General features: G+C 39.3%; 1 protein-coding gene across 11 annotated transcripts in view; it reads right to left on the bottom strand.

The window, feature by feature from the left end:
• CDKAL1 (CDK5 regulatory subunit associated protein 1 like 1) overlaps nucleotides 1–26,609 on the bottom strand; it is a 617,913-nt gene that overhangs the window by 433,310 nt on the left and 157,994 nt on the right. For all 11 annotated transcript variants that reach the window (XM_045162607.1, XM_045162600.1, XM_045162601.1 and 8 more), the window contains one exon: nucleotides 13,488–13,584. In XM_045162607.1, coding sequence (XP_045018542.1) covers nucleotides 13,488–13,584 — 97 coding nt within the window. The remainder of the gene's footprint in view (nucleotides 1–13,487; nucleotides 13,585–26,609) is intronic.

Raw genomic sequence — 26,609 nt, 5'->3', positions numbered from 1 at the left:
CTGTTCTTAATTAATACTATAAATTGTAGCCTTGAATACACAAGAGCTTAGTCTCAGGCATATAATTCAAATAAAATAAATAAAACAGTATCTTGTGTCCTTCAGGCACTTCGTTATAAATATACAGGGGGAAAAAAGACATGCAGTATGTTCTATTACTGACTCCATACGTTCTTGACAATGAAGAAAAGAGTTGGTGAATAAACAATTCATAAATAACATTAATGAGTCATTCTGCTCCAGAACTTTTAAAAGAAACCCATAAAAATATTTTTTCAGCTATTATGAACTACTCCAAATTTATAACGCAACATATATTCAAGAAATAAACCTATACAAAGTTACCCAAAGCAAATAAAAGAGCTAGTCTGTTTCCTAATTCTTTCGAGCAGTGCTCTCCAACAGACCTTTCTACAATGAGAGAAATGTTTACACGCGGGGCTGTCCAACATGGCAGCCACTAGTCACATGTAGTTACTGCCTGCTTGAAACATGGCTAACTGTGACTGAGGAACTGAATTTTAATTTTAATTAATTTATAAACACACCTGTGGTTATTGGCAACTGGAGTATGGCTAACACAGCCACCTGGTTTGCCTTGATAAAGGCAGCCCCAGGAAACTAACACACACCTCAAACACAATTTTGCCAACCAGGCTAAAATAAAAGCACAGACCAGGAAGAGGTTGAAACCATCCTGCAGAGATACAGCTTTAGTATGTGCATGAAGTATCCTTTTTTCTCAACAACCAGCAACTGATAAATAGATAAGTTCAGTTCAGTTCAGTCGCTCAGTCGTGTCAGACTCTTTGCGACCCCATGAATCGCAGCACACCAGGCCTCCCTGTCCATCACCAACTCCCGGGGTTCACCCAAACTCACGTCCATCAAGTCGGTGATGCCATCCAGCCATCTCATGCTCTGTGCTCCCCTTCTCCTCCTGCCCTCAATCCCTCCCAGCATCAGGGTCTTTTCCAATGAGTCAACTCTTCACATGAGGTGGCCAAAGTACTGGAGTTTCAGCTTTAGCATCAGTCCTTCCAAAGAACACCCAGGACTGAGCTCCTTTAGGATGGACTGGTTGGATCTCCTGGAAGTCCAAGGGACTCTCAAGAGTCTTCTCCAACACCACAGTTTAAAAGCATCAATTCTTCGGTGCTCAGCTGTCTTTATAGTCCAACTTTCACACCCATACATGACCACTGGAAAAACCATGGCCTTGACTAGACGGACCTTTGTTGGCAAAGTAATGTCTCTGCTTTTGAATATGCTATCTAGGTTGGTCATAACTTTCCTTCCAAGGAGTAAGCGTCTTTTAATTTCATGGCTGCAGTCACCATCTGCAGTGATTTTGGAGCCCAGAAAAATAAAGTCTGACACTGTTTCCACTGTTTCCCCATCTATTTCCCATGAAGTGATGGGACCAGATGCCATGATCTTCGTTTTCTGAATGTTGAGCTTTAAGCCAACTTTTTCACTCTCCTCTTTCATCAAGAGGCTTTTTAGTTCCTCTTCACTTTCTGCCATAAGTGTGGTGTCATCTGCATATCTGAGGTTATTGATATTTCTCCTGGCAATCTTGATTCCAGCTTGTGTTTCTTCCAGTCCAGTGTTTCTCATGATGTACTCTGCATATAAGTTAAATAAGCAGGGTGACAATATACAGCCTTGACACACTCCTTTTTCTATTTGGAACCAGTCTGTTGTTCCATGTCCAGTTCTAACTGTTGCTTCCTGACCTGCATTTAATTTCTCAAGAGGCAGGTCAGGTGATCTGGTATTCCCATCTCTTTCAGAATTTTCCACAGTTTATTGTGATCCACACAGTCAAAGGCTTTCGCATAGTCAATAAAGCTTAATGACTAGTAATAATGAGCAATTACCTTGCCCCAGGCTCTGTACTAACATGCCACATGCACCATCACTTTTAACCCTCACAACATCTCTCGGCAGTAGATACTTACTGCTATTTCCTAAGCTGAGGGAACACAGGCATGAAGGTATCCTGCTAAATTCTTAACCAAGTAGTCTTGAAAAGACCCTGATGCTGGGAAAGACTGAAGGCAGGAGGAGAAGGGGACAACAGAGGATGAGATGGTTGGATGGCATCACTGACCCGATGGACATGAGTCTGAGCAAGCTCCAGGAGTGGGTGAGGGACAGGGAAGCCGGGTGTGCTACAGTGCATGGGGTTGCAGAGTCGGACACAACTGAGCGACTGAACTGAACTGAGTCTCAGTAAATCTTATCTAGAAACAGCACAGAGGGGGCAGGTTTCTCGAATTTCCCTTTTCCTTTATATGTAGACGTCATTATTTAATAATCACAAAATGCTATCCAACTGAACTTGGGACTTTCAAGTGAACGCAGGCAACAACTATCCCCCCAAATGCTCATCCACAAATCACCTCTGCTGTGCATGCGTTCACTCGACATGTATCTATTAAGCACCAACCAAGGACTATGACTGTTCTAGGAACCTGGGAACTAATGGCGAAAAACACCAAGTCCCTGCTTCTGGTTGGGGGAGATAAACAGCTAAACAATGGAACATGTTCATTTCTATCATGACAGATGCTATGAAGAAAGCAAAATGTGGGAGTGACTGGAGGAGGAGAGGGCAGTTTTTTACAGTGGTCCAGGCCAACCTCTGGACAGGCAGTATCAATGCTGCAACCTGAGCCATAGGCCAGAAACACCAGCGTGAACCTCCAGGGGGAAGATCACACACAGAAGAAGAGAGACGGAAGCCATGGTAAATGGGGGGCGCCATGGTAGGTAATGGAGTAAGATAATTAGAGGAGGGAGCCTATGGAATGAATACCTTGCAGCTCATGCTGTGCCGGTCAGATTTTATTCTACCCACTGAAGGAAGTCACTGAAGGATTAACAGAACAATCTCAACAGCATCGCTCAGGCTAATACTATCAAAAATGTGTAAAAACTACTCTTCATCCATATTTCTCTATTACTTGATGTGGGTCTTTTTATACCTGCATGAATCTGGCTGGGGTTTCACTATCTCTTGATTTTATCCCAAGACACTTCAGATCCTTTCAGGAGTAACAAAGGTTATACACTATAGATACACATCAACACAGATACAGAGGCTCTCTCTCATTAGCACTCTTAACCCTGCCTGTACATAAATAAACTAGGACAATCTGTGTTTCATTCTAATTAAGCAATATCAGACCAAAACTTTGAAAGCACCTAAAAATTCTATCAACCTTTGAAAAGAAAAAAAAAAAAATGCTTTTCTTTTTCTGTGAAGAACTATACTATAAAAAGCCTTTTCCGTTAAGTGTATATTCAGATTTTTCACTCTTACCATAATGGGAGTTTGATCCAATAATCAACATTTGACAGGTTAAAATTCAATACTGACTTCATGGTTAAAAATAAAGATTTTTCTCTCAAAAATTATTTTTCTTTAAACCGTTAAGGAAAGTCCCTATCTCTATAAATGCTATTGGAAGAGAACTCAATTTCCAAATCTCTTAAATTTGGGGAAGTCCAGAGTAGTCACTAGTTAACTCTACTGGAGTAAAGTTTCTTGAATTCACAAGCCCCTGAACAAGTTTGCTCATGAATTACACAAAAGAGCATTTGACGCTACATGTGGTTTAACTTAAAAAAAAAAAAAAAAAACCAACCAACTCTCTCATCTGCCAGTACATGATCTCCTTTCATCTCTTCATTGAGAAAAATTATTCCCCAGTGGTAGAAATAGCCCTTTCATCAAAAGTTATGTGACAACACATTCCACACACTACTGAAATCATACTTTCTACCTGAATGGTACCAGTGAGTGATGAACACTGAGTAAGAGATAAAAATTACTAAGTGAAAGATGAAGCCAGGCTAGATGGCTGCCAGCAAAATGGGGATCAGTACCAGGAACTTTTCGCTCTTAAATCTAATTAAAATGCCTATAAAACTTTCTGGTGGGGAGAGGGAGAAACCTTAAGCAGCTAAGCAACACACTAAACTCAATTATATAAAGAAACATTCCTTAGTACATTAGAATATTATGGCCATATTAAATAAAGTACTATTAGAATTAAAACAAACATATACATCAGGGATATAAATCATCAATAAATAATTTCCATGTAGTGGGCAGAATAATAGCCTCTCAAAAATGTTCCAGTCATGACCCATAGCACAGGAGAGTATGTTACCTTCCAAAGCAAACTTTAATCATGACTTTGCAGGCATGATTAAAGACCTTAAGATGATGAGATTAACCTGGATTAGGCAAAGAGGCCCAAAGTCCTGTGAGTCCTTAAAAGCTAACAATCTTTCCCATCTCAGGAGATGAGAGGCGATGCTAGAGGAAGGTGCAGAGAGAAAGACAGCATTGCTGGCCGTAATGATGGAAGAAGGGCCCACAAGTCAAGGAATGTGGTGCCTCTAAAAGTTGGAGAGACCAAGGAAGAAGACCGCCCCACCAGAGACTCCAGGAAAGAATGCAACCCTATCAACACCTTGAGTTTAGCTCAGCAAAACCCAAGTCCAACTCATCTCCAGAAGCTTAAGATAATAAATGTGTTATTTTAAGCAACCATGTTTATGGTAATTTGTTAAGCAACATAAAAAACTCGTACATTAATTAAGAAACAAACATGATAAGAGTTAGCATCAAAGAAGGAAAAGACATTTTAAAAATAAATGCTGCTGGTAAAACTGAGAACAATATGGAAAAACATAAATGCATACTTGATATTTAACAAATATCCACTCAACAAATATTTACTGAGCCAGGCACTGTACTAAGTACAGAAAATAATGTAAAATATGTAAAGCTGTAAAGTAAGAGCAAAAAAAAATCCCTGGCTTTCTGGAGCTTGTAAGTCTTCACCATGGTAAACTGCAAACAGAGTGAAGAGTTGAACAAATCCCTTCCATTCTTTTAAAAAAAAAAAGGTGGGGGGGCGGCAGGGAGGTTAAAAGAGAAAAATATATATATTTTATCAGACCTATTCCTAGATCCTAGAAACATAAATTTTAAGTTTTGAAACCACAGGAGATATTACCCACTCATTCCCTTCTCCCTCAAATTCCAAGCTTCCACGATATCAATATTTTAAAAGGCAATAAAAAATAGTGATTAAAAGACACACACACATTTTCCCCCATGTTAAAATAAGTTGATTCCCTGCTGTTGAGTTGTAGGAGTCCTTGATATATTCTGGATATAAACCCTTTAGGAGATATATGTTTTGGAAATACTTTCTCCAGTTCGTGGCTTATCTTTTCATCTTAACAGTATCTTTGAAAAGTCCAATTTATTCATTTCTCTTCCTTCCTGTCCTAAAAAACAGTGCTCTGTGTGTGTGTGTGTGTGTCCATGTCCTATCTAAGAAACACTTTCCTAACTCAAGATCACCAAAAGAGAAGGTGATTAAAAAAAAAAAAAATTCAAACGCTCTATTAAAGATATATGGATAGCAAATAATCACAAAAAATATGGTCAGTATCACTAGCCAACAGAGAAAAGCAAATTAAAACCACAATGAGATACTATTAATACTAATCTACTACTACAACTGCTAAAATTAAACTGGCAGTACCAAGCTCTGGTCAAGAGGTGAAGCAACTGAACTGCTGGTAGAAATGCAAGACAGCACAGCTGTTTTGGAAAATAATTTGGCAGTTTTTAAAAGGCTGAGCAAATGCTAACTACATGACCAACCAGTATCATTCCAAGGTATTCACCCAAGAGAACGCAAACACATACAGACTGTGCACACGTGTTTACAGGACCTTTATTCTTCATGGCCCCAAACTGCAAACAACACAACTTTCCATCAACTAGCCGAATGGACAAACTGTGGTCCATCCATATAGTGAAATAACTCCATACAATAACAAGTAAAAAACTATTAACCACAACATGTATGAACACTGAATGAATTATGCTAAGTGAAAAAACAAAGTAACACATACAGAGGCAAAGCCTATACTATCGCACTTGACAAATACGGAGGGTTTTATATATATATAGAAGATCTATGGAAATGCTATTGAAAAAGTCTGTTGGCACTATTTTTCCTCCAGCATTTGCTCACTTCCTATCTCTGTGTCACATTGTGGTAATCCTCACCATATTTTCAACTCTTTCATTATTATATTTGTTATGGTGATCTGAGATAAGTGACCTTTAATGTCACTCCTGTAATTATTTTGGGGTACCATGAACTGTGCCCACATAAGACAGCAAACTTAACTGACTACTGAAATGACAAAAAAGGCTTTAGAATATTATATAAACTTAGTTGATAAAGCAGCAGCAGGATCTGACAGAACTGACTCATTTTGAGAGTTCTTCTTATAGGCAAAATGCTATCAAATAGCATTGCAGGCCACAGAGAAATCATTCATGGAAAGGAGAGTCAATCAAGGAGGCAAACTTCAATGCTGCCTTATTTTAAGAAATTGCCACAGCCACCCCAGCCTTCAGCCACCACCACCCTGATTAGTCAGCAGCCATCAACACTGAGGTTAAGACCCTCCACTCCCCAAAAGATTACAACTCACTGAAGACTCAGATCACAGCATTTTTAGCAATAAAGCATTTAAAATTAAGGTATGAATATATTTTTTAGACACAGTGCTACTGCACACTGAAGAGACTATGGTGGTGGTGGTTTAGTCACTAAGTCGTGTCTGACTCTTGCAACCCCATGGACTAGAGCCTGCCAGGTTCCTCTGTCCATGGGATTCTCCAGGCAAGAATACCAGAGTGGGTTGCCATTTCCTTCTCCAGGGCATCTTCCCAACCCAGGAATCGAACCCAGGTCTCCTGCATTGCAGGCAGATTCTTTACCAACTGAGCTACAAGGGACTATAATATGGTATAAACATAACATTTATATGCATTTGAAAAGCAAAAAAGAAATCATGTGACGTGCTTTATTGTGATGTTTGCCTTACTGGAGTGGTCTAGAATCAAACCCACTATATCTCTGAGGTATGCTTATAATTTTATTTATGTGACATCTGAAAAAGGCCAAACTGTAGGGACAGAAATCAGAACTATGATTTCCAGGGACCTGTTTACATTTGTCGAGGGTAGGGGGTGGAGGATATAAGAGAGCTTTCCAGTACAATGGAAATGTTCCACATAAAACTCAATGGTGATTTCATTATATGTTAATTATATCTCAATAAATCTTACTTAAAAAGTTAGTACCAATAACATACAAGAAGAGTTTAAAATAATGAACAAGCGTATATAGAAATAACCACCAGATTATACTGCTTGTAACACTTTTTCATACTATCTTATTCCTGCCCCCATCTTTAACCTAGTCATGCTGATTTTGACCTAAGCATTGCATTGAACTCCTTCTTCCCACTCTATTTATCACTAGTCTGCAATACTTCAAACCACACCTCTTAAAGCCAGTGCCTCCAAGTTATACTCAAATCAGGACACACTTCTTGATATTCCTTCTACCTCCACGGCACCCTTAAGCACACACGCTTTTCCTTAGATATGAGCCTTCTGCTCAGAAGCCCTCTCCCCTTCCTCCATTCATCAAACCACTACTCGACCTTTGAAACCCAAGTCAAGAATGACTTTAACCTCTGTGTGCCCACCAGACTGTATCCTTAGGTGTATTTATCATGATTACTTGCAGCTCTCTTCAGATTTCACTGTCTTTAGGGAACAAATTTTATTCACCTCTGTATCTCTAGCAGATAGCTTCATTCCAGGCACATAGCTGTACTCAGTGTTAATCCTACTAGTAAGAGAATTAAATAATTCTAAAAAGCTAATACAGAGCACTAATGATGTGCCAGGGACCATGCTAAGCACATTTATTAAATACTTTAACCCTTACAAAATTCAGAGTTAGGCTCTATTATTATTCTCCACGCTACAGATGAAGAAATTGAGGTACAGAGAGGTTGAGTAACTTGAACAAGGTCACATAGCTAACAAGCGGTGGGCCAGGGACATGAACCTGAATCATAATATGCTAGACCTCCTCTTATATACTTCAGTAGGTGAAAAATATGTACACATATAGATAGAGGCCCCCCAAAAGTAAAAACAATAGATCTAGGAAGGCACAAAAATGAACGGGCTTTTAAATCTACCTGTCATTCTGTTCCAATGCTGTCATTTTGATAATTAAAGGTTAAAAAAAAAAAAAAAGGAATATGACAAGAAGAAATATTAAATGACATGAAGTAGAAAAAAATAGAAGAATAGTTTCTCAAGTTTTGCCCTCAATATCAATGCCACTGTTACTGGGACATTGTTTCATTTCATGAATTCTCCTTTTGGAATACAGTATATCATAGAAATATTCTAAAATGTATCCTCTTTCAAATGTTCCTTTATTTATACACATAATTTTCAAAATTAACATTCATATATGAAACAGTCACCATGCTGTCTGACTCTTCGGGATTAGAGTAGCCTGCCTGAAAAAATGTTTAAACCACTGCAAATCAACCTGGTAATAGTCCCTGAGATAAGTGGACACCTGTGTTAAAGCACATTTTTGTTCATTTCTCCAAAGAAAATATGCACCTGCCTGCAGGGCTCACAGCTGGCACATCAGGAAGTTCTATCACTCACAAATTTTGAATATCCAAATGTATATTCCGCTTTGAACTGCATGTTTTAAAATGTTACAACCAGTTGATTAATTCAGTTATTTAGTATTTCTAGAGATATTAACTGGAGAAGGAAATGGCAATCCACTCCAGTGTTCTTGCCTGGAGAATCCCAGGGACAGGGGAGCCTGGTGGGCTTTCATCTATGGGGTCGCACAGAGTCGGACATGACTGAAGCGACTTAGCAGCAGCAGCAGCAGCAGAGATATTAACACAAAGACAAGCTAATGAGTCAACACGAAGCCAAGTTCAGATGCAAGTCTTTGTTTACTAGCACAAAAAACTACACAAAATGTATAGTTCTATAAGCCTGCTTTCATGTAACAGAATAAAAACCAACCTTCTTAATAAACGTCATGGCTATCACTAATGACTACTCTAGGAATTGAGGAATAATACCACCTCAGGAACAGCTCAGGTAAATAAATACTATTTCAGCTGTCTATTTCTAACAGAACTCCCAGCTGATGGACACAAAGTGTATTTGCATCTGACCCTTACAAAGAAATTCCCACCTCATCAATCTCCCTGTTGGGTTGCCTAGGGACCCATCCCACCAAATGCTCCAGGAGGCTGAAGATATCCTGGGCTCAAACCAGATTTCTCTCCCCAAGAACTGGAATGTAAGCTCTATGGGGACAAGGATCTTTTTTATAAACCACTGCATCCCTCACACCTGGAACAGTAGCTAGCACTTAGTAGGTACTCGGTAAGTACTAGCTGAATAGAAGAAAGTATGATGTGGCAACCCTGGGATTTCAAGTCTGGCTTTCTGAGCTCTGATGTCTGCTATTCTTTCCTGCTACCAAACTTTAAAAGAGAACCTCCTTTCTGGCTGACTAATTTAAAAGCAACTTTCCTGCCAAAAAATTAACAAAGTGAAGAAAAATAGCATTCAATAGAGCAGTCACACAATCTTGGAACTACCTACAGCTAGCCACAGAGTCAATGTAAACAATTAAGAGCGGAAATTGAAAAAAAAAAAAAAAAAAAGGTAGCATTGCATGAAAACTAATTGCAAGGTGAATAGTTAACTATAAGTATTTGTCAAAAGAGAAATAACAGTTTTCACGGTAAGGTAAAATGTTTCAAGATCCCTTAAAAATGGAAAAGATCTTGATTCTGCACTGATTACCTATAAATTTATATTCTACAAATAAACTTCATTTAATCACATTAGGGAAAGAGGTTTGCTTAAAAAAAAAGATCTTTTTATCCAACATATATATGTTTTCAAATCTGTCTTTTCTCTTCTCCTACTATAAGGAAAAACCAGGATGAGAGAAGTCTAAAGATTACTGCCAACGAAGCCAGTACTTCTGGACCCAGAGGTTGATAGGTATTACCTCTGGTTCTGATATTCTGTTACCCTCTTTCTCTATCCCAACACACAGATAATATTAATTACAACTGGATTCAGAAGGCATTAAGAGATGATATTATAAAGCCCAGGCGTCAAATCACCAATTACTATGTGCCCCCAACACACTGCCATCTCTGATTATGGAAACAAATTAGATGTCCCGTTTCTAAAGGCTGATATGGGTGGAAGTTAGCATGTCAAAACAGTAACAAATATCATTCTTCCTTAGTAAACGTCTTCTTAAATGCTTACTCCAGGAGCTGCAAACATGGGACAGTATGTCTTTTTAACCCCAGAATTGCAATAAGGTCCTTGCTCACAATCTAAAGCTTTTTATTTCAATCACTTGGTCAACAGAGCAGACCACCCTCCCTGTACTGAGGGGCAACAAAGACAAATCTTAGCAGGAGGTGGAAGCACAGGCCATAGTTATAGCTGGTCTTCCTTCCATCTCTATTGATGCCTCCATCATAGAAACACTATGAGGGAAATACTGAGATTGGAATAACAGTTTTCACACAGTCTGTAAATCAACTGTTTAATCCAATTCTAAATATCCTCCTAAAAAGTTTCCCAAATAATTGAATTTAAACATCTTCATATTGTTTTACACTTCAGAATTCTTTTGTGTAAGCCAATATAATTTGTTTCTTTACTTGACTATAACTCAGTATATTTCAGAAGGTTTTTGATTTTGTAGCAGTTCAACAATTCTATTCAGAAACTACTGCTGTTGTTGCTTAGTCACTAAGTTGTATCTGACTCTATGTGACCCCATGGACTGTAGCCTGCCAGGCTCCTCTGTCCATGGGATTTTCCAAGCAAGAATATGGGGCAGGTTGCTATCTCCTTCTCCAGGAATCTTCCTCATCCAGGGATCAAACCAGCGTCTCCTGCTTGGTAGGTGGATTCTTTACCACTGAGCCATCAGGGAAGCCCTATTCAGAAACAGATCTCTCCAAATGCCAATTATAAATGATACTGGTTTCCTTCTCCACTTTTTTTTTTAAGATTTCAGTTCTCCTGGACACAGTTTTTATACATAGTCAGTTATGACAGATGTCATATAGCTGCCACATATACAAATGCTGTGTAAAAGGATGTTGACAGAGAACAATCTTATACTTTAGTAATATTACTAAAGATATAATTATATTACAACTCGGAAATGTTGTTATTGATAGAGCAATTCTACTTTTGGAAACTTTTCACAATATGCTGATCTTCAGATAGAAAGCCCTTGATGAACATTATTGTATTATGTATATTCCCTAAAAATTAGAAAACTATTTATATCCAACAATTAAGAACAGTTAAGTAACTTGTGGTATATCCTTCAGTAGAATATTAACACAGGACTTAAAATGGTTAAAGAGTTCATAGAATAAAATTTCATGGAAAAAGAGGGACACAAAATAGTTTTGACACTGCAATTAAGTAAACTATGCAGAGGTTAAAAAAAGTCTGAAGAGGGTGAAAGTGAAAGTGTTAGTCGCTCAGTCATGTCTGACTCTATGCAGCCCCATGGACTGTAACCCACCAGTTCCTCTATCCATGGAATTCTCCGGGCAAGAATACTAGAGTGAGTAGTCATTCCCTTCTCCGGGGGATCTTCCCGACCCATAGATTGAACCCAGGTCTCCCACACTGCAGACATATTCTTTACCGTCTGAGCCATTAGGGAAGCCCCTGAAGAGAACGAGCAAAGTTATAAGTATTGTGTTAGGGTGACAGGATTATGAATTTTCTTTCTATTCACTTTCTTCAAACGTATTATTTCTCCAATTATAAAGAAACTAGGTAAATCTAAAGAATTTAAAAGGTAATAAAATGAGACCAGGAGACAGAACACAAAGCGTGCTAGGTTAAATGGGGAAAATGTTCACTGCCACGTCCTTGAGTTACATCATCTCTGAAAATCGTCGCCCGTATCACCAGCACTGGCATCCTCTCTTACAACATCTTGAGAATCTCCCCAAGATCCTCACATACACTGAACTCTTCACAACACACAGTAGAGTTCTGGGGAATGTTCCTATAATGCACACAGGGAGCAGGCTTCTGCCATACTACAGAAATTCTACTATTCTGGGAACGTAATTCCTTGAGATAAACTCAAAAATGAATTCCAAGCTTTTACCACACTTTGTCTCTAAAACAGCATTCTAACTAGTTTTCTATTTTCCTAACACAGCAGGATCATGTTTATGGAGAAAGTTAGTTTGACATGAAAAGATAACTCTGGAGTCCATATTCAGTTCATTCCTTAAACCAAGAGAAATCAAAATGTAAACAGACAAGTGGTAAAAACAAACTAAAGTTCCCAAACATTCAGGTTCTGTTTGTTTAACAGGAGAATGTTTGTTCAAAGATTATTAAATTTGCCAGTGGGGTAAGGACTTCACAGTGGAAAACAAGTTCATTACACTGAGAATACAGTATAAGAACCTATCAACAGTACATGAAAAAAGAAAAAAAAATCCAATGAGTCCAATCCAGATGGCGATTTTATATACAGTCTTTTCTATGAGCATGTAATTATTTTTATATATTTTTTAAACTATGAAACCTCTTTAAAAGAAGATCATCATTGAGTACAGTGGGTACAGCTGTAGTAGAATGGTGGAAAGGATGAAGCACCAACATTTGGTCAACAAATACCGTGCAAATGCTACCTCTGGGCATGTGTGAACAGTGATGGCCACAAAGATAGTAGGTCGTCGTCTCCCGGCTTCAGAGAGCTTACTGCCCAACAGGGAAAGGAGCACACCAACAGTAAAAGTACAACGGGAAAACTTCTTTCATTCAGTCACCAAACACTTTCTGAAAGACTGTCTACTATATCTCTGGCACCGTGGGAAAGGCTGGAGAAACACGGTCAGAGTTTTAGAAAAAGAGAGAAAAGCTGTTGGCATGGAGCTAATAATTCAAAAAGAGAGGTGGGCTATATTCAAAACATCATACAAGTTAACTGCAAACTTACAACTCTGTGAAATGCTGAGAGAGTAAATGAAAGGTAACTGAATAATAAGGAAAGGGAAACCGAGAGACAGGACTGTCGAGGCTGGCACAGAGCAGTCAGCACAGACTGAGACAGAGTAATGGTGAAGCCAAGATTAAGGGGACAACTATGATGGAAGTGGGACATTCCAAAAGACGCATCTATTTACTATGATACAGCGAGAGACACTCCTGGAAGGCAGACATAGACCAGGTTATAATTAACGAAGTTAAATTCCATACCATGGTTTTTATTGTGTGTGTGTGTGTGTGTGTGGTGTTTTTTTTTTTGAGAGAACCTAAAACATGTTTCCATGCTAGGTTCAAATGTTACAAAGACATAACAAAATTTTCACAGCAATAGGGAAAGTGTGTGAAGGACATCCAGAAGTGTAACCAAGCTTGTAAATAACCTGGAAACAGAAAATAAGGGGCCATGACAAGTTTTAACAGTGTGGGATTATATTCCCATCAGGCCCAAGCTTACCCCGATGATGCTCAGCCCTTTGAGGTAATCCTGACGAGGCTGGGCTTGAGGAACACAGCCAGCAAGCACTATTTTCTTGTTCTCCTCTTGAGCTTTTCTAAAAGATAGAAGAGAAAGCAGTGTTAATTCTTTTCCTCACAAGTGTACCCTGGGAAACCGATCTTAGTGCACGTAAGCTCCCTAGAACTCAACAAGCCCATCTAGCACAAAACAGGATTTTCTTACAGCTGCTTCAAGAAAGTACATTATGACTTCTGAACCAGGCGTCTATTTATCACACCATAAAGGACACCATGGCAGTTCAATCTGCTAAGGTCATTCATTACCTCCTCATTCTAAAAGAAAAAAATTTTACTTACATAGAATTCTCAAGTATATAAATCATTCTTGAAAGCCACATTTTCCAGACAGACATTAGCCATTCAAATAAGTTATATTTATTTTAAATATTAATGAAAATGTTCCTAAAACATACTATATGATTTCCGAGTCTTTTTGTCTAGTATAAAAGTAAAATATACATTTAAAAAGTTGAACAGGAAAGAAACAGAAGGTATAATATCCCCCTCTCTTCAGAGAATTCACACAGCTCCTCACTTCTGTTCCTCAGAGATGTCTACAAGTTACGGATTATTTATGCTTATGTCTAGACAATCCCTCTCAGTGCAGGTATGATGTGTAAATAGACCTGTGTTCACTATAAATACACAAAGATGAAACAATACTTCAATACTTTATTTTATAACTTCCATCCAATACACCTTGTTTATCATTTGTGTCTTTACCTAAAGATTAGCCACATCCCTTTTTTTGTATTCTACTTTTCTTAATAGAAGCACATTTGATATTACAGTTGACAGTACAGTACAATATTATATAAGTTACAGGTACACAACAAAGTGATTCCATTTTTAAAGGTTATACTCCACTTACAGGTATTATAAAATATTGGCTATATTCCTCATGTTGTATTATCTTCATAACTTACTTATTTTATACCTAAATTTGTACCTCTTAATCCCTTATCCTGATCTTCCTTCTTCCCACTGGTAACCAGTAGTTGTTTTCACTGTGAGTCTATTATTTTTTGTTAAATTCACTAGCTTTTTTATATTTTAGATTCCACATACAAGTGGTATCATATGGTACTTGTCTTCCTGTCTCATTTCATCAAGCACAATGCCCTCCAAATCCATTCTTGTTGTTGCAAATGGCACAACTCTGTTCTTTTTTATGGCTGAAAAATATTCCATTGTGTATACAGTGAATATATACCACATCTTCTCTATCCATGTATCTGTTGGTGGACACTTAGGTTGCTTCCTAATCTTCACAATTGTAAATAATACTGCTAAGAACCTTGGGGATGCATGTATTTTTTTGAATTAGTATTTACATATCCTGGATATACACCCAGGAGTGGAATCTCATCCTTTTTAAACATAACAATATAGGTATACTATAGCTTAACTAATCTTGTTCTGAGAGGCATTTAGGGTATATCCAATTTTTCACTATTACAAATTATTTTACAATAAACACGCATACAGATATGTGCACACATATACATACACAAACACATGTGGATGGATAGATAAGATAATCTTTGAATATTTGAGAAAGTATTCCTGGATTATAAAAACCTAGGTGTGAAAGCTATGCCAAGTTCTCTATTTCCCTAACATAAATTCTAAGAAGTGGAAATGCTGTTTCAAAGGTATGTATGTCTGGTTATTGTATTAGGCATTTCTTTACTTAGGAGGAAGTTGGGGCATATTTGATGTAAGTGAGGGTTAGGGTGTCAGTCATTTGGGCACGCGTGCATTCGGCAAACACTGATGCTCTGCCAGAAGACGGTGGAAAACCAAGCAGAGCTAACAACCCCTCCTGGAAACTATCCTTATTCTTTGCTTATTTTACATTAAAATTGTAAATCTTCAATTCTTTTTCAAGTATGTGGTTTTTGGACCTGTGATACTCTGTATATTTTTTTCACAGGTTGCTCGGTTACGGGTGATTTATACACCCAAATGTGCTTCTGACTGCCCTCTCCAGGCAATGCATAGGGTTCTGAAACCAACAGAGAAAGCTAAGGGAATCAGCAGCCCCGTTTCCAGACGTGGAAACTTTAGGCTACACACTATGAAGCGAAAAGTCTCAATACCTGGCACACCTTGTTTCTGTCAACTTTCTCAAGTGTACAAATTCAGAACTGAAAGCCTAAAAAAGTAGGGGGGGTGGTGGGGAGTGGATTAACAGAGCCAGCTATGTGTGACCAACAGCCAACACCAAAACCTGCTGGGAAGTATGCAGAGAATGATTAAGTGAATGAACAGGCAGAGGACAAAAGACTAGTTTATCAGCACCTATAAGCATTTCACTTCCATAACTTCTTAAAATACTCTAGTATAACTTATCCACTTGGAATCATGAAAAAACTTGTTAACAGAATCAAGGAAATGTGACTGTGGTAAATTGCTTAACATAACCAAGAGAATTACTGCCTGGCTCACTGCCACTTAGTTTTACTTTAAAAAAAAAAAAAATCAGTACCAAGCACATCATTACACACAAATAGCTTTCTTGCAGTAAATGTGACATATGAAATACCTTATCAAACAAACAAAAAATCAATACATTGTAACAAAATTCTTTACATTAATAACACATACAATGGAATAATATTTGGTTTCTTCAAAAATTTGAGCTATGCACCTAGATTCACTGCCAAATGTGCAAGGATCTGATAGGTCACCAAAATTAAACCCACCCCAAAAAAAGCTGGCTTCCAATAATGTGATTCAATTACTTAATTATTAAGTACATCTAAGAAAGTTATGACCAACCTAGATAGCATATTCAAAAGCAGAGACATTACTTTGCCAACAAAGGTCCATCTAGTCAAGGCTATGGTTTTTCCTGTGGTCATGTATGGATGTGAGAGTTGGACTGTGAAGAAAGCTGAGCACCAAAGAATTGATGCTTTTGGGGTTTTTTTGTTGTTGTTGTTGTTGTTGTTTTTGGATGCTTTTGAACTGTGGTGTTGGAGAAGACTCTTGAGAGTGCCTTGGACTGCAAGGAGATCCAACCAGTCTATTCTAAAGGAGATCAGTCCTGGGTGTTCTTTGGAAGGACTGATGCTAAAGCTGAAACTCCAGTACTTTGGCCATCTCATGCGAAGCGGTGACTCATTGGAAAAGACCCTGATGCTGGGAGGGATTGGGGGCAGGAGGAGAAGGGGACGACAGAGGATGAGATGGCTGGATGGCATCACCAACTTGATGGACATAAGTCTGAGTCAATTCCAGGAGTTGGTGATGGACAGGGAGGCCTGGCGTGCTGCGATTCAAGGGGTCGCAAAGAGTCGGACACGACTGAGTGACTGAACTGAACTGAAGACATGATGCAGAAGAAGATGGCAACCCACTCCAGTATTCTCACCTAGAGAATTCCATGAACAGAAGAGCCCGGCAGGCTATAGTCCATGGGGTCGCAAAAAGTCAGACATGACTGAGCAAGTATCCACACAAGACACGACAGTAAGTGTTTAAGGGACCACAGTAAGAAGAAGACATGCGTGTCATACTTGACACTGTTCTGGTTTATAACAGATAAGATGCAAAAGAACAACAACATCACAGCATTAAGCAACAGAAAGATACACAGGCAACATATGATGGAGGGAAAAAGAATATGCACACAGGAAAAGACAGTAAAAAGCTTTATGAAAAAATCTGAGAGGATTTTAAAACAAGATAAAAGTGGAGAGGGCTTGCCAGGTGGCGCAATGGTAAAGAATCTGCCTGCCAATGTAAGAGATGCAAGAGAAGCGGGTTCAATTCCTTGGTCAGGAAGATCCCCTAGAGAAGGAAATGGCAACCCACTCCAGTATTGCTGCCTGGAGAATCCCAGGGACAGAGGAGCCTGGTGGGCTACAGTCCACAGGGTCGCCAAGAGTCAGACACAACTGAGCATGCACTCACAGGGGTGGAGAGGGTGCAAGGGAGGCAGAAAAGGCTTCAGGCAGTTGTTACAGCATGGACAAAGGCAAGAAGAGAGAAGGCTGGGGGAAAGCATTTCATTACAGAGAAAATTTCTGTATAAAGGAGATGAATAGGGCTTATATTGTGGAAGGGGCCTCACAAAAAAATGCTGGGCAGGCTCCAATTTAGTGGGCAGTGGGGAAATTTTTTAAGTTTTGGTGGCAGAGTGGACACCAAGTGGAGCCAAACTGAGTAAAGGACCATGGTGGCAAGGTGCAAAATGAACTGCATGGGGAAAAGAAGCCAAGGGGTGGTGAAATTCATTTAATACCCCAGGCAAAAGGTTGTGAGGACCTGAACACATGTGGAGGATCCCCCAAAAAAAAGAAAAGAAGTTAAAAGGAGATGAGTTCTCTTGCTAGAATATACTTGGGAAAGCTTAAGGATGGATCAAAGGTGGTGCCAAGGTTTTGAGACTAAGGCAAGGATTAACATTTTCTAAAAAACAGCCAGACAGTGAATTAATTCAGGCTTTGGTGACCACAGGTTTCCGATGCAACTGCTTAGCTCTGTCATCTTAGAGTAAAAGCAGATAGACGCGGTATTTAAATGGGTGTGTTTGTTTCAATAAAACTTTATTTGAAACAAGCAGCAGGTGAGATTTGGCCCAAAGGCCAGAGATCACAAATCCCTACTCTAAGAAAATACAAAAGAGCACTGGTGCCACCAGCTATCAGCAGAAGCTGAGAAGTAAGGATAGAAAGCGAAAGTGTTAGTCTCTCAGCCGTGTCAGAGTCTTTGACTGTAGCCCGCCAGGCTCCTCTGTCCATGGGATTTTCCAGGCAAGAATACTAGAGTGGGTTGTCATTTCCTTCTCCTGGGGATCTTCCTGATGGAGGCATCAAACTTGGGTCTCCTGCACTGCAGGCAGACTCTTTACCATCTGAGCCAACCGGGAAGCCCCAGTAAGGATAGAAAAGTGAAAGTGAAGTCACTCAGTCGTGTCCTACTCTTTGTGACCCCATGGCCTGTAGCCTACCAGGCTCCTCTGTCCATGGGATTTTCCAGGCAATAGTCCTGGAGTGGATTGCCATTTCCTTCTCCAGGGGATCTTCCCAACCCAGGGATCGAACCCGGGTGTCCCGCATTGTAGACAGACGCTTTACCGTCTGAGCCACCAGGGAAGCATAGGGAAATTCAAATAGGACAAATCAGATCTGAGATGACAGTAATGCCCAGCAAGTCTCTGAAATGCAACTTGACTGGCTGGCCGGGAATAAAGTTGGGGGTAGGTTTTAGAAATGCATTCCAAAGTGATGGCTGATGACAATGGATGCGACAGTCTGTAAAGATGTGGAGAGAATCTGTGGAGCACAAACCTGTAAAGGTTCTTTAGCAATGTATAAACATTCCCATAGGCTAAAAAATATTAGTGTGAAAAACAAGATAAAATCACTACCAACAATTCTATAACAGTAATAATCATGGTTAGCATTTATACGTACTTCCTCAAGGTCTTCATTATGTGCTTTTGAAAACAGTACAGCCAGTATACAACAACCCAGGGAAAGTGTTCTGCTGACATTATCAACACTAGACCAGGTCAAGAAACAACAGTCCAAGGCTGATTTTAGGGCGTAAGCAGAACACCAGAAAATTAGGAGGAAAAGTTCAAAATAGAGATGCTTAAATAATTTATTTAAAATATTATTTCATGCTTTTTGTTGAATTTGGCTTTAAAATGCTAGGGCAGACCAGAACTATAAGCCAAAAATCATACCCCAGCTATGGAATATTGATGCTACACTCTGTGACCAAAAGTTTTAATGCAATTTCTCAAAGAGTGTTCTTGTTCTAAATATTCCTTTCTTACATCCTGTTCTTTTTGTTTAGTGAACTTTGTTCATGTTAATAAGCCTGAAATAAAGCCTGAAATTTCTTTTATTTAGAAATGTACCTAGCACAGACTTATTTTTTAAAGCCTTATCCTTCAAAATATGAATGCTGACAAGAATAATACTTTAAGAAATTCTAAAATACTATAAATTTTAGATAGCCTTGAAATGTCAATTAAAATGAAAATTGAAATGTTAATTCAATATCATCGTTCATGTTTCTGAAGCCTATTTCTAAATTGAAATAGAGATATATCCTTGTCTAAAGCATTAATCTGAATAATACAGAAGACAAAGAAACCTTTTCTTCTTTTCTACCAAGCATCAAAAGACATAATTCGTACAGAATCTTAAAATTCATAGCATCATAGAAAATAAGGGGCTTCCCAGGTGGTGAGAGGTAAAGAATCCTCCTACCAATACGGGAGACCAAAGAGATGACCCTGATGCAAAGAATTGACTCATTGGGAAAGACTCCGATGCTGGGAAAACCTGAGGGCAGGAGAAGGGAGCGAGAGAGGATGAGATGGTTGGATGGCATCACTGACTCAATGGACATGAGTTTGAGCAAACTCTGGGAGATAGCGAAGGACAGGGAAGCCTGGTGTGCTGCAGTCCATGGGGGTAGCAAAGAGTCAGACAAGACTTAGTGACTGAACAAAAACAACAGAAGATAAAGATGACATAATATGATTATTTCACAAATAAGACTTAAGAAGACGCAACGGTCGAGGCCCAGAGTTCCACACTTTATGGAGTTAGTGCTGGAGCTGGGATGAGCGCCCAGGGTATTCTGGGTCCTTGAGTCTTACATAAATTTATTTACAGAACATAAATCAAACTTGAGTTTTGACTGTATAATAAACACTGGAGCAAAAGTTTCTTGATTAAAACAACACAGAAAGAGAAAGATTATATTATGTTGAATGTCTTCAAAGTAGAAACACTATTTAATACTTCACAGTTCTTGTTTTCCTGAGTCTCATGAACAAAATCATAGTCTAACAGAAGAGTAATAAATTCATGGATCTATCAAGAAAAGCACCGGTCTCTAAAAGCAGCAGGAAATGTTCCTCTAAAAGGAAGAAATGTTGCATCTTCTCCATGTTCATTTCTCTTATTCCTTATATCCTTTCTACAAATTGACGTTTAATCTATATAAAAATAGTCATAGAATATCTAAGCCTTCAATCAAAATTCTCTTTCATGAAAAAGTATTCTTAAATCTACATCTGATTTTTTTATTTCTAAATGTCTACTGATAACACTCCTAAAAACTCTTATTCACAACAGTAGTGGAAAGAGGGTCAAAACCAGCTGCTTCTATGCAAAGCAAGCGGTCTAAACTACTCTGCACTTGAGTATTGTCTCCATTCACATACTCAAGTGAGAGGATGCTATTTTACGTATTTACATGCAGGCCTATATAGCCCTCTGAAACTCATAAAAACTATCTCAGCAAATAACCTAAGACAAAACAACCAAGGATCTGAGTTTGTGATCTGTGTCAATAGCCACAATGTCCTTCCTAAGTTTTGGAACAACCAAAGAGCAAAGTTCGTGCCAACAGTGCCACTGTCTCCAGACATGACTATTGTCGGGACTTGCAGAGTTAGGCTAGGAGCTGCCAAAGGTTGAAAATAAAGTTCCTCTAAGTCTTGATAGGATTTATCAACCTAAAAAATAATCCAGATATATTCAAATATGTAACTGGGGGTATCTGGAGACATTCAAATCCAAAGTAACTGGAGTATAATCTCAGGATCACAAGACTGAATATGATGTTAACCTACAAAGCTAAAAACATAGTTGCACACTGTACAATCTGTGAGAATAAAGAATGTTACCATAAGGCGAGTGGTCTTCATGGCACTAGAAAAGAGGAGTCGGAAGGGTTAAAGCTTCTCTACACTTATAACAGAGGCAAACAAAGTAGGCACCAGAGACAGATCACCACAGTGGTTAATCCTTTTAGACAGAGCAGGCATTTCTTCAAGGTGTATCTGGATATAACAAGCTACCCTTCCCCGATAAATTGGCCATTTAAATCCAGTCAGGTAATCTGTACTTAATTTCAGGTTCAATAGGTTTCCTTTATTGTGCTTATTGCCAATACAAGGTTCCTGGGTTCACGTCTAAGAACTATTATTTATTGAAAAGTCATTAATTCAGCATTTCATGTTTCCATTCTACCACCAGTCAGTCACCACATGCTAAACACAGGAAAATGAAAAAATAAGAGGATAAGGTCTACTCTTCAAGATGTTTACAATCAGGAGATGTCAAGGTCGCACGGAGAGCTGCAAACATCTCTGTGGGAGAAGCAGCACGTGCCCATGGACAGAGACCCAAGGGAATATGGTTACAAAGGAGAGGTGGGTTCTCTGACAGCCAGAGTCTTCCTCCTCCTCCTGCAGCCTGTTACTATGCTTTCATCTGCTCTACGTACCAAGAATCTATGAAACATTTTGTTTGACCAAAGGATTCTGTAACGTTAAGAAAGACCGTGAGGATAGGGCATGGACTTTTTTGCCTTCCCAGCGTCACTGAGGTGTACTTGACAAGGACAACAGACTGCTGTGGAGAGGTTAACAGGGTAAGGAAGGTTGGTTCATTAGAGGAAAGGGAATTTCAATGAGAAGTATAAAAAAGTTTTTTTAAAAAAAACTACAGGGGAAAAGTGATGGGGGACAGGGAAGAGACCAAAGACAGGAAGTTTGGGAAAAGGGAGGAGGAAGGACCTCCTGCACGAATCAGAAAATGGGTGAATAGTGCTTGCACGGTGGGTAGAAGGTAAGAAACGTGGTTACAGAGCACCAGGTGGGCCTAACTGACCCGATGCTCCAAAGGGAGTCAAGAGCAGAGAATGAGAACGATTCCTCAGGCTTATGGGAAGATGTTTCTCTCTGAATCCCACTAGGGATTTGCCGGGAGCCAGCGTGAGGAACTTCACCTGTGGCAAAGGTCATGAGGAAGGAGGCTCGGCATACGCAAAGGTGGGATCGAGCCTCAGAAGTCCCCCTGGAAATTCTCGAGCATCTATCCCCAAAACCAGAGTCTGCCTACTTTACTGCTTTGTGCTCTCACCTACACCTCTGACTTTACGGGGGGCTGTCCCCCACCATCTCTCTCTGAAAAAGAGTTAACTTACAGCTCCAGTTGATAAAGTTCCTGGGCGTGACAAGAGTATTTCAACCTAAAAACTCCTTTGGAAGTCCTCTAACCTGCCTGAACAGGTTCTTCTGGCCACATGTGATTGTTCACAGCCTCCCAACCGTGAGAGGCATGAGATGTTCTAAACTGTCTAAATACAGATTCCTTTGAGCAGTTAAAAGATTGATTAGAAATTGTATTGGTGAAGGGTTTTTCACTTGTTGGGCCAATGTTTACTGCTAAGTTTCCATATCCCTTACCTGCTGTGTCCCTGGCAGTGTATTGATTAATATAATTGGTGTATAGGAATGTAAGTAGTAGCTTTAATATTTGTAACCTTGGACCCTTGAGTTAATTGTTTCTTGTTATAGCCCACCACACCTTTGCCCTATAGGAATGCAACTTTATCTAATGCTTTCGGAGGGTGGTGCCTGACTTTACAATAATCACCTTTAGAGAAAAATAAGTTTTCTGAAGAAAGGGTCATAAAATGTTAAGAGGCCTCCTGGCCAGAAGATGATGTAAATCATCTAAACTTTTGCATATGATAAGTTTGCAGGAAGAAAGCCTGGCTTACTGCATGACTCAACCCCTTCCCCCATTATCCTCTATGCATAAGTTAAGGTATAAAAACTACTTTGGAAAATAAAGTGCGGGCCTTGTTCACCGAAACTTGGTCTCCCCATGTCGTTCTTTCTCTCACCTTCTGGCTGAATTCCCATCTCAGCGTGGAGGCTCATCAAGCCTACTAATTGCGCCTGGGCTTCTAAGATCTGACCGGGGAGGCCTTAGTGTCTCCTCTCCTTCGGGAGACCGGAGGATGCCTGCGGCCTACGTAGGTAACGTAAATTCCTTACCTTGGAATTTTATTAGCTTTCCACGTAAACCAAGTTATTCAGCCTCTTTTCTCCACTGAATTTTCCTACTGAGCTATCCTTATTCTATTACTCTTTATATCTCTAATTAATATTTAATTAAAGCTATTATATCCAGTTTGCCGACGCCATCCCCGCTCCAAATTCCCTGGATCCACCGGGGCTTGACCCCGGCAGGATTCTGAAAGAAAATATCCCAAATTGTAAATAATAGTCACTGCTATTGGATAAGGAATTAAGAAAAATAAACAGGACACTCGTAACACTGTTTGTAGAAACCTAACACCCAAACAGGGCAAGGGGACGATTCTCTGGTGTCTGCAGTAAGGCAGGCCAACCAGCTTCTGGGAGACATCACCTTGGAATAGAGACCAACCTCAGAGGATGGATATGCCACACTCCTCCCTATCAACTTCCCTAACTTACTTAGGTAACCTCAAAGTGGTCCCCACATTCCCAGACCTTCTCTTGGATAGGAAGGTTGTCCAGATTTTACTCAAATGCTTAATATTTTCTACAATATCTCTTGTTTTTTTTTTTTTAAAATTTTATTTTTAAACTTTACATAATTGTATTAGTTTTGCCAAATATCAAAATGAATCCGCCACAGGTATACATGTGTTCCCCATCCTGAACCCTCCTCCCTCCTCCCTCCCCATACCATCCCTCTGGGTCGTCCCAGTGCACCAGCCCCAAGCATCCAGTATCGTGCATCAAACCTGGACTGGCAACTCGTTTCATACATGATATTTTACATGTTTCAATGCCATTCTCCCAAATCTTCCCACCCTCTCCCTCTCCCACAGAGTCCATAAGACTGTTCTACACATCAGTGTCTCTTTTGCTGTCTTGTACACAGGGTTATTGTTACCATCTTTCTAAATTCCATATATATGCATTAGTATACTGTATTGGTGTTTTTCTTTCTGGCTTACTTCACTCTGTATAATAGGCTCCAGTTTCATCCACCTCATTAGAACTGATTCAAATGTATTCTTTTTAATGGCTGAGTAATACTCCATTGTGTATATGTACCACAGCTTTCTTATCCATTCATCTGCTGATGGACATCTAGGTTTACAAAATCTCTTGTAAGTGGACGTGTGGCTTCGGCTTTACTTCCTCAAAGGAACCGAGTTTACTACTTCAAAATTTCCTGTTTAGTCACTGCATACCTGTTTTTGCCCATATGTTTATATTATTAAACTCTAATTCTAGATAGCTTCCAGTTAGTCAATCTCATTTGCCTTCTTTTACCTCCCAAAGCCTTATCCTCTACACACTGGCCTACATCCTAGGCAAAACATGTGTAACCATTTCAAGGAAATATTTCCAAAATACGTGGCATGCCTACACTTCTTATTACATAAGGTACCATGAATCTAACTGAACCTGTATTTGACTGCCTTAGATAATCACTGTAGATAGACTTTCACATCTGTAAGAGACATCTAAAACTTTCCAACCCTGTCATTTCACTTTTAAAAAAGGGAACAGAGGACCACAAAGATTAAATAGATTACCCAAGATCAGAGTAAAGACAGTACTAGTGGTCACGCATCACTACCCTTTGCTTTGATATAATAATGTCCTAACCAGGGAGTAACAAGATCCATAAGGTTGGGTGGCCCCATGATAAACAATCTCAGTAAGCCATATATATTGATTCTTCTTTTTCCTGTGTGTCAGCTATTACTTCAAGATACTTCTAACTTTTCTACCCAAATCTACCACCATTTCTAACTGCCATGCAATGAATCTACAAAAATTTCTGGAGTAATTTTGAAACAATCAAAGACTTCATTTTAAATTATTTTCACAAATTCATTAATGAAATATTTTGTGTCTATTATGTGTACAATATATGCTTAGACGTCTGTCAGATACCAAAAGGAATTTGTGCCTCCAGGAATACACATGAAGTTAAAAAGATCAAAACAAAAGTATGAAATATGCAAACTGAACAGAAATATAAAAGCAATATATTTTATGCGCAAGGTTCAGTTCAGTCGCTCAGTCGTGTCCGACTCTTTGCGACCCCATGAACCGCAGCACGCCAGGCATCCCTGTCCATCACCAACTCCTGGAGTTTACTCAAACTCATATCCATTGAGTCGGGGATGCCATCCAACCATCTCATCCTCTGCCATCCCCTTCTCCTCCTGCCCTCAATCTCTCCCAGCATCAGGGTCTTTAGAACTTAAGTAAATACAAGTAAGTTTATGGACAAGTAGCAACCAAACTTTTTATCAAGGGACATGCCAGTTAAAAAAAAAAAAGTGATGACTCAGTGATAAGAGTCCTCCTGCCAATGCAGGAGACGTGATTTTGATCCCTGGATTGGGAAGATTTCCTGGATAAGGAAATGGCAACCTACTCCAGTATTCTTGCCTGGGAAATCTCATAGACAGAGAAGCCTGGCAGGCTAGAATCCATGGAGTTGCAGAGGAGTCAGACACAACTTAGCAACTAAACAACAAACAAGGCCTCATAAAATCTGGTGTAATGTTATCAGTCACCTAGAAGCTTTTCTCATTGAAGGGTTAGAATAAGCCAACCCAAAATATGCCAATTCGGCATATGAACTATTTTGAGCTGAAGGCAATTACGAAACAGCAGACTTAGGAAAAAACCTTTTTTATCTGTAAAAAGTAGGACATAAATTTCCATTTGTAAACGTGTCTCCCTCTCTAGTCCCAGGAAGAGAACTACTGCAGAGACAGCTCTTATCACCAGACTCTTATCTGCATAATAAGCCTTACTAAAAAGCCTTTCTTATTGTACATATCCTAATCACCTTCTCATAATTTATACCTCCCCAATAAACCCCAAACCCCTAAATTCTTAATTCTTTACCCCCTTTATTAAGGGGGTGAAAGTGAAGTGAAGTCGCTCAGTCGTGTCCAACTCTTCGTGACCCCATGGACTGCAGCCTACCAGGCTCTTCTGTCCATAGGATTTTCCAGGCAAGAGTACTGGAGTGGGTTGCCATTGCCTTCTCTGTCATAATCTCCAAATTCTAACCCCTGCACACTTACATAATTACATCTGTTTTGTTTTTCTGATTAGTTTGTCTTTTATCACTTTAATTTACATGCCCCAGTTGCTAAACCTAAGAGGGTACATACAAAGAGGTTCCCCCGCCCATCCTACATCATGACGTTTAAGGTTCAGTGAATTTATGTAACTTCAAAATTCAAGGCAAAATAAGATGAA

The sequence above is a fragment of the Bubalus bubalis genome, chromosome 2, assembly GCF_019923935.1.
Source record: "Bubalus bubalis isolate 160015118507 breed Murrah chromosome 2, NDDB_SH_1, whole genome shotgun sequence".
Classification (NCBI taxonomy): domain Eukaryota; kingdom Metazoa; phylum Chordata; class Mammalia; order Artiodactyla; family Bovidae; genus Bubalus; species Bubalus bubalis.
The sequence above is the reverse complement of the archived record's forward strand: the minus strand, read 5'-3'. Positions and strand labels throughout refer to the sequence as shown.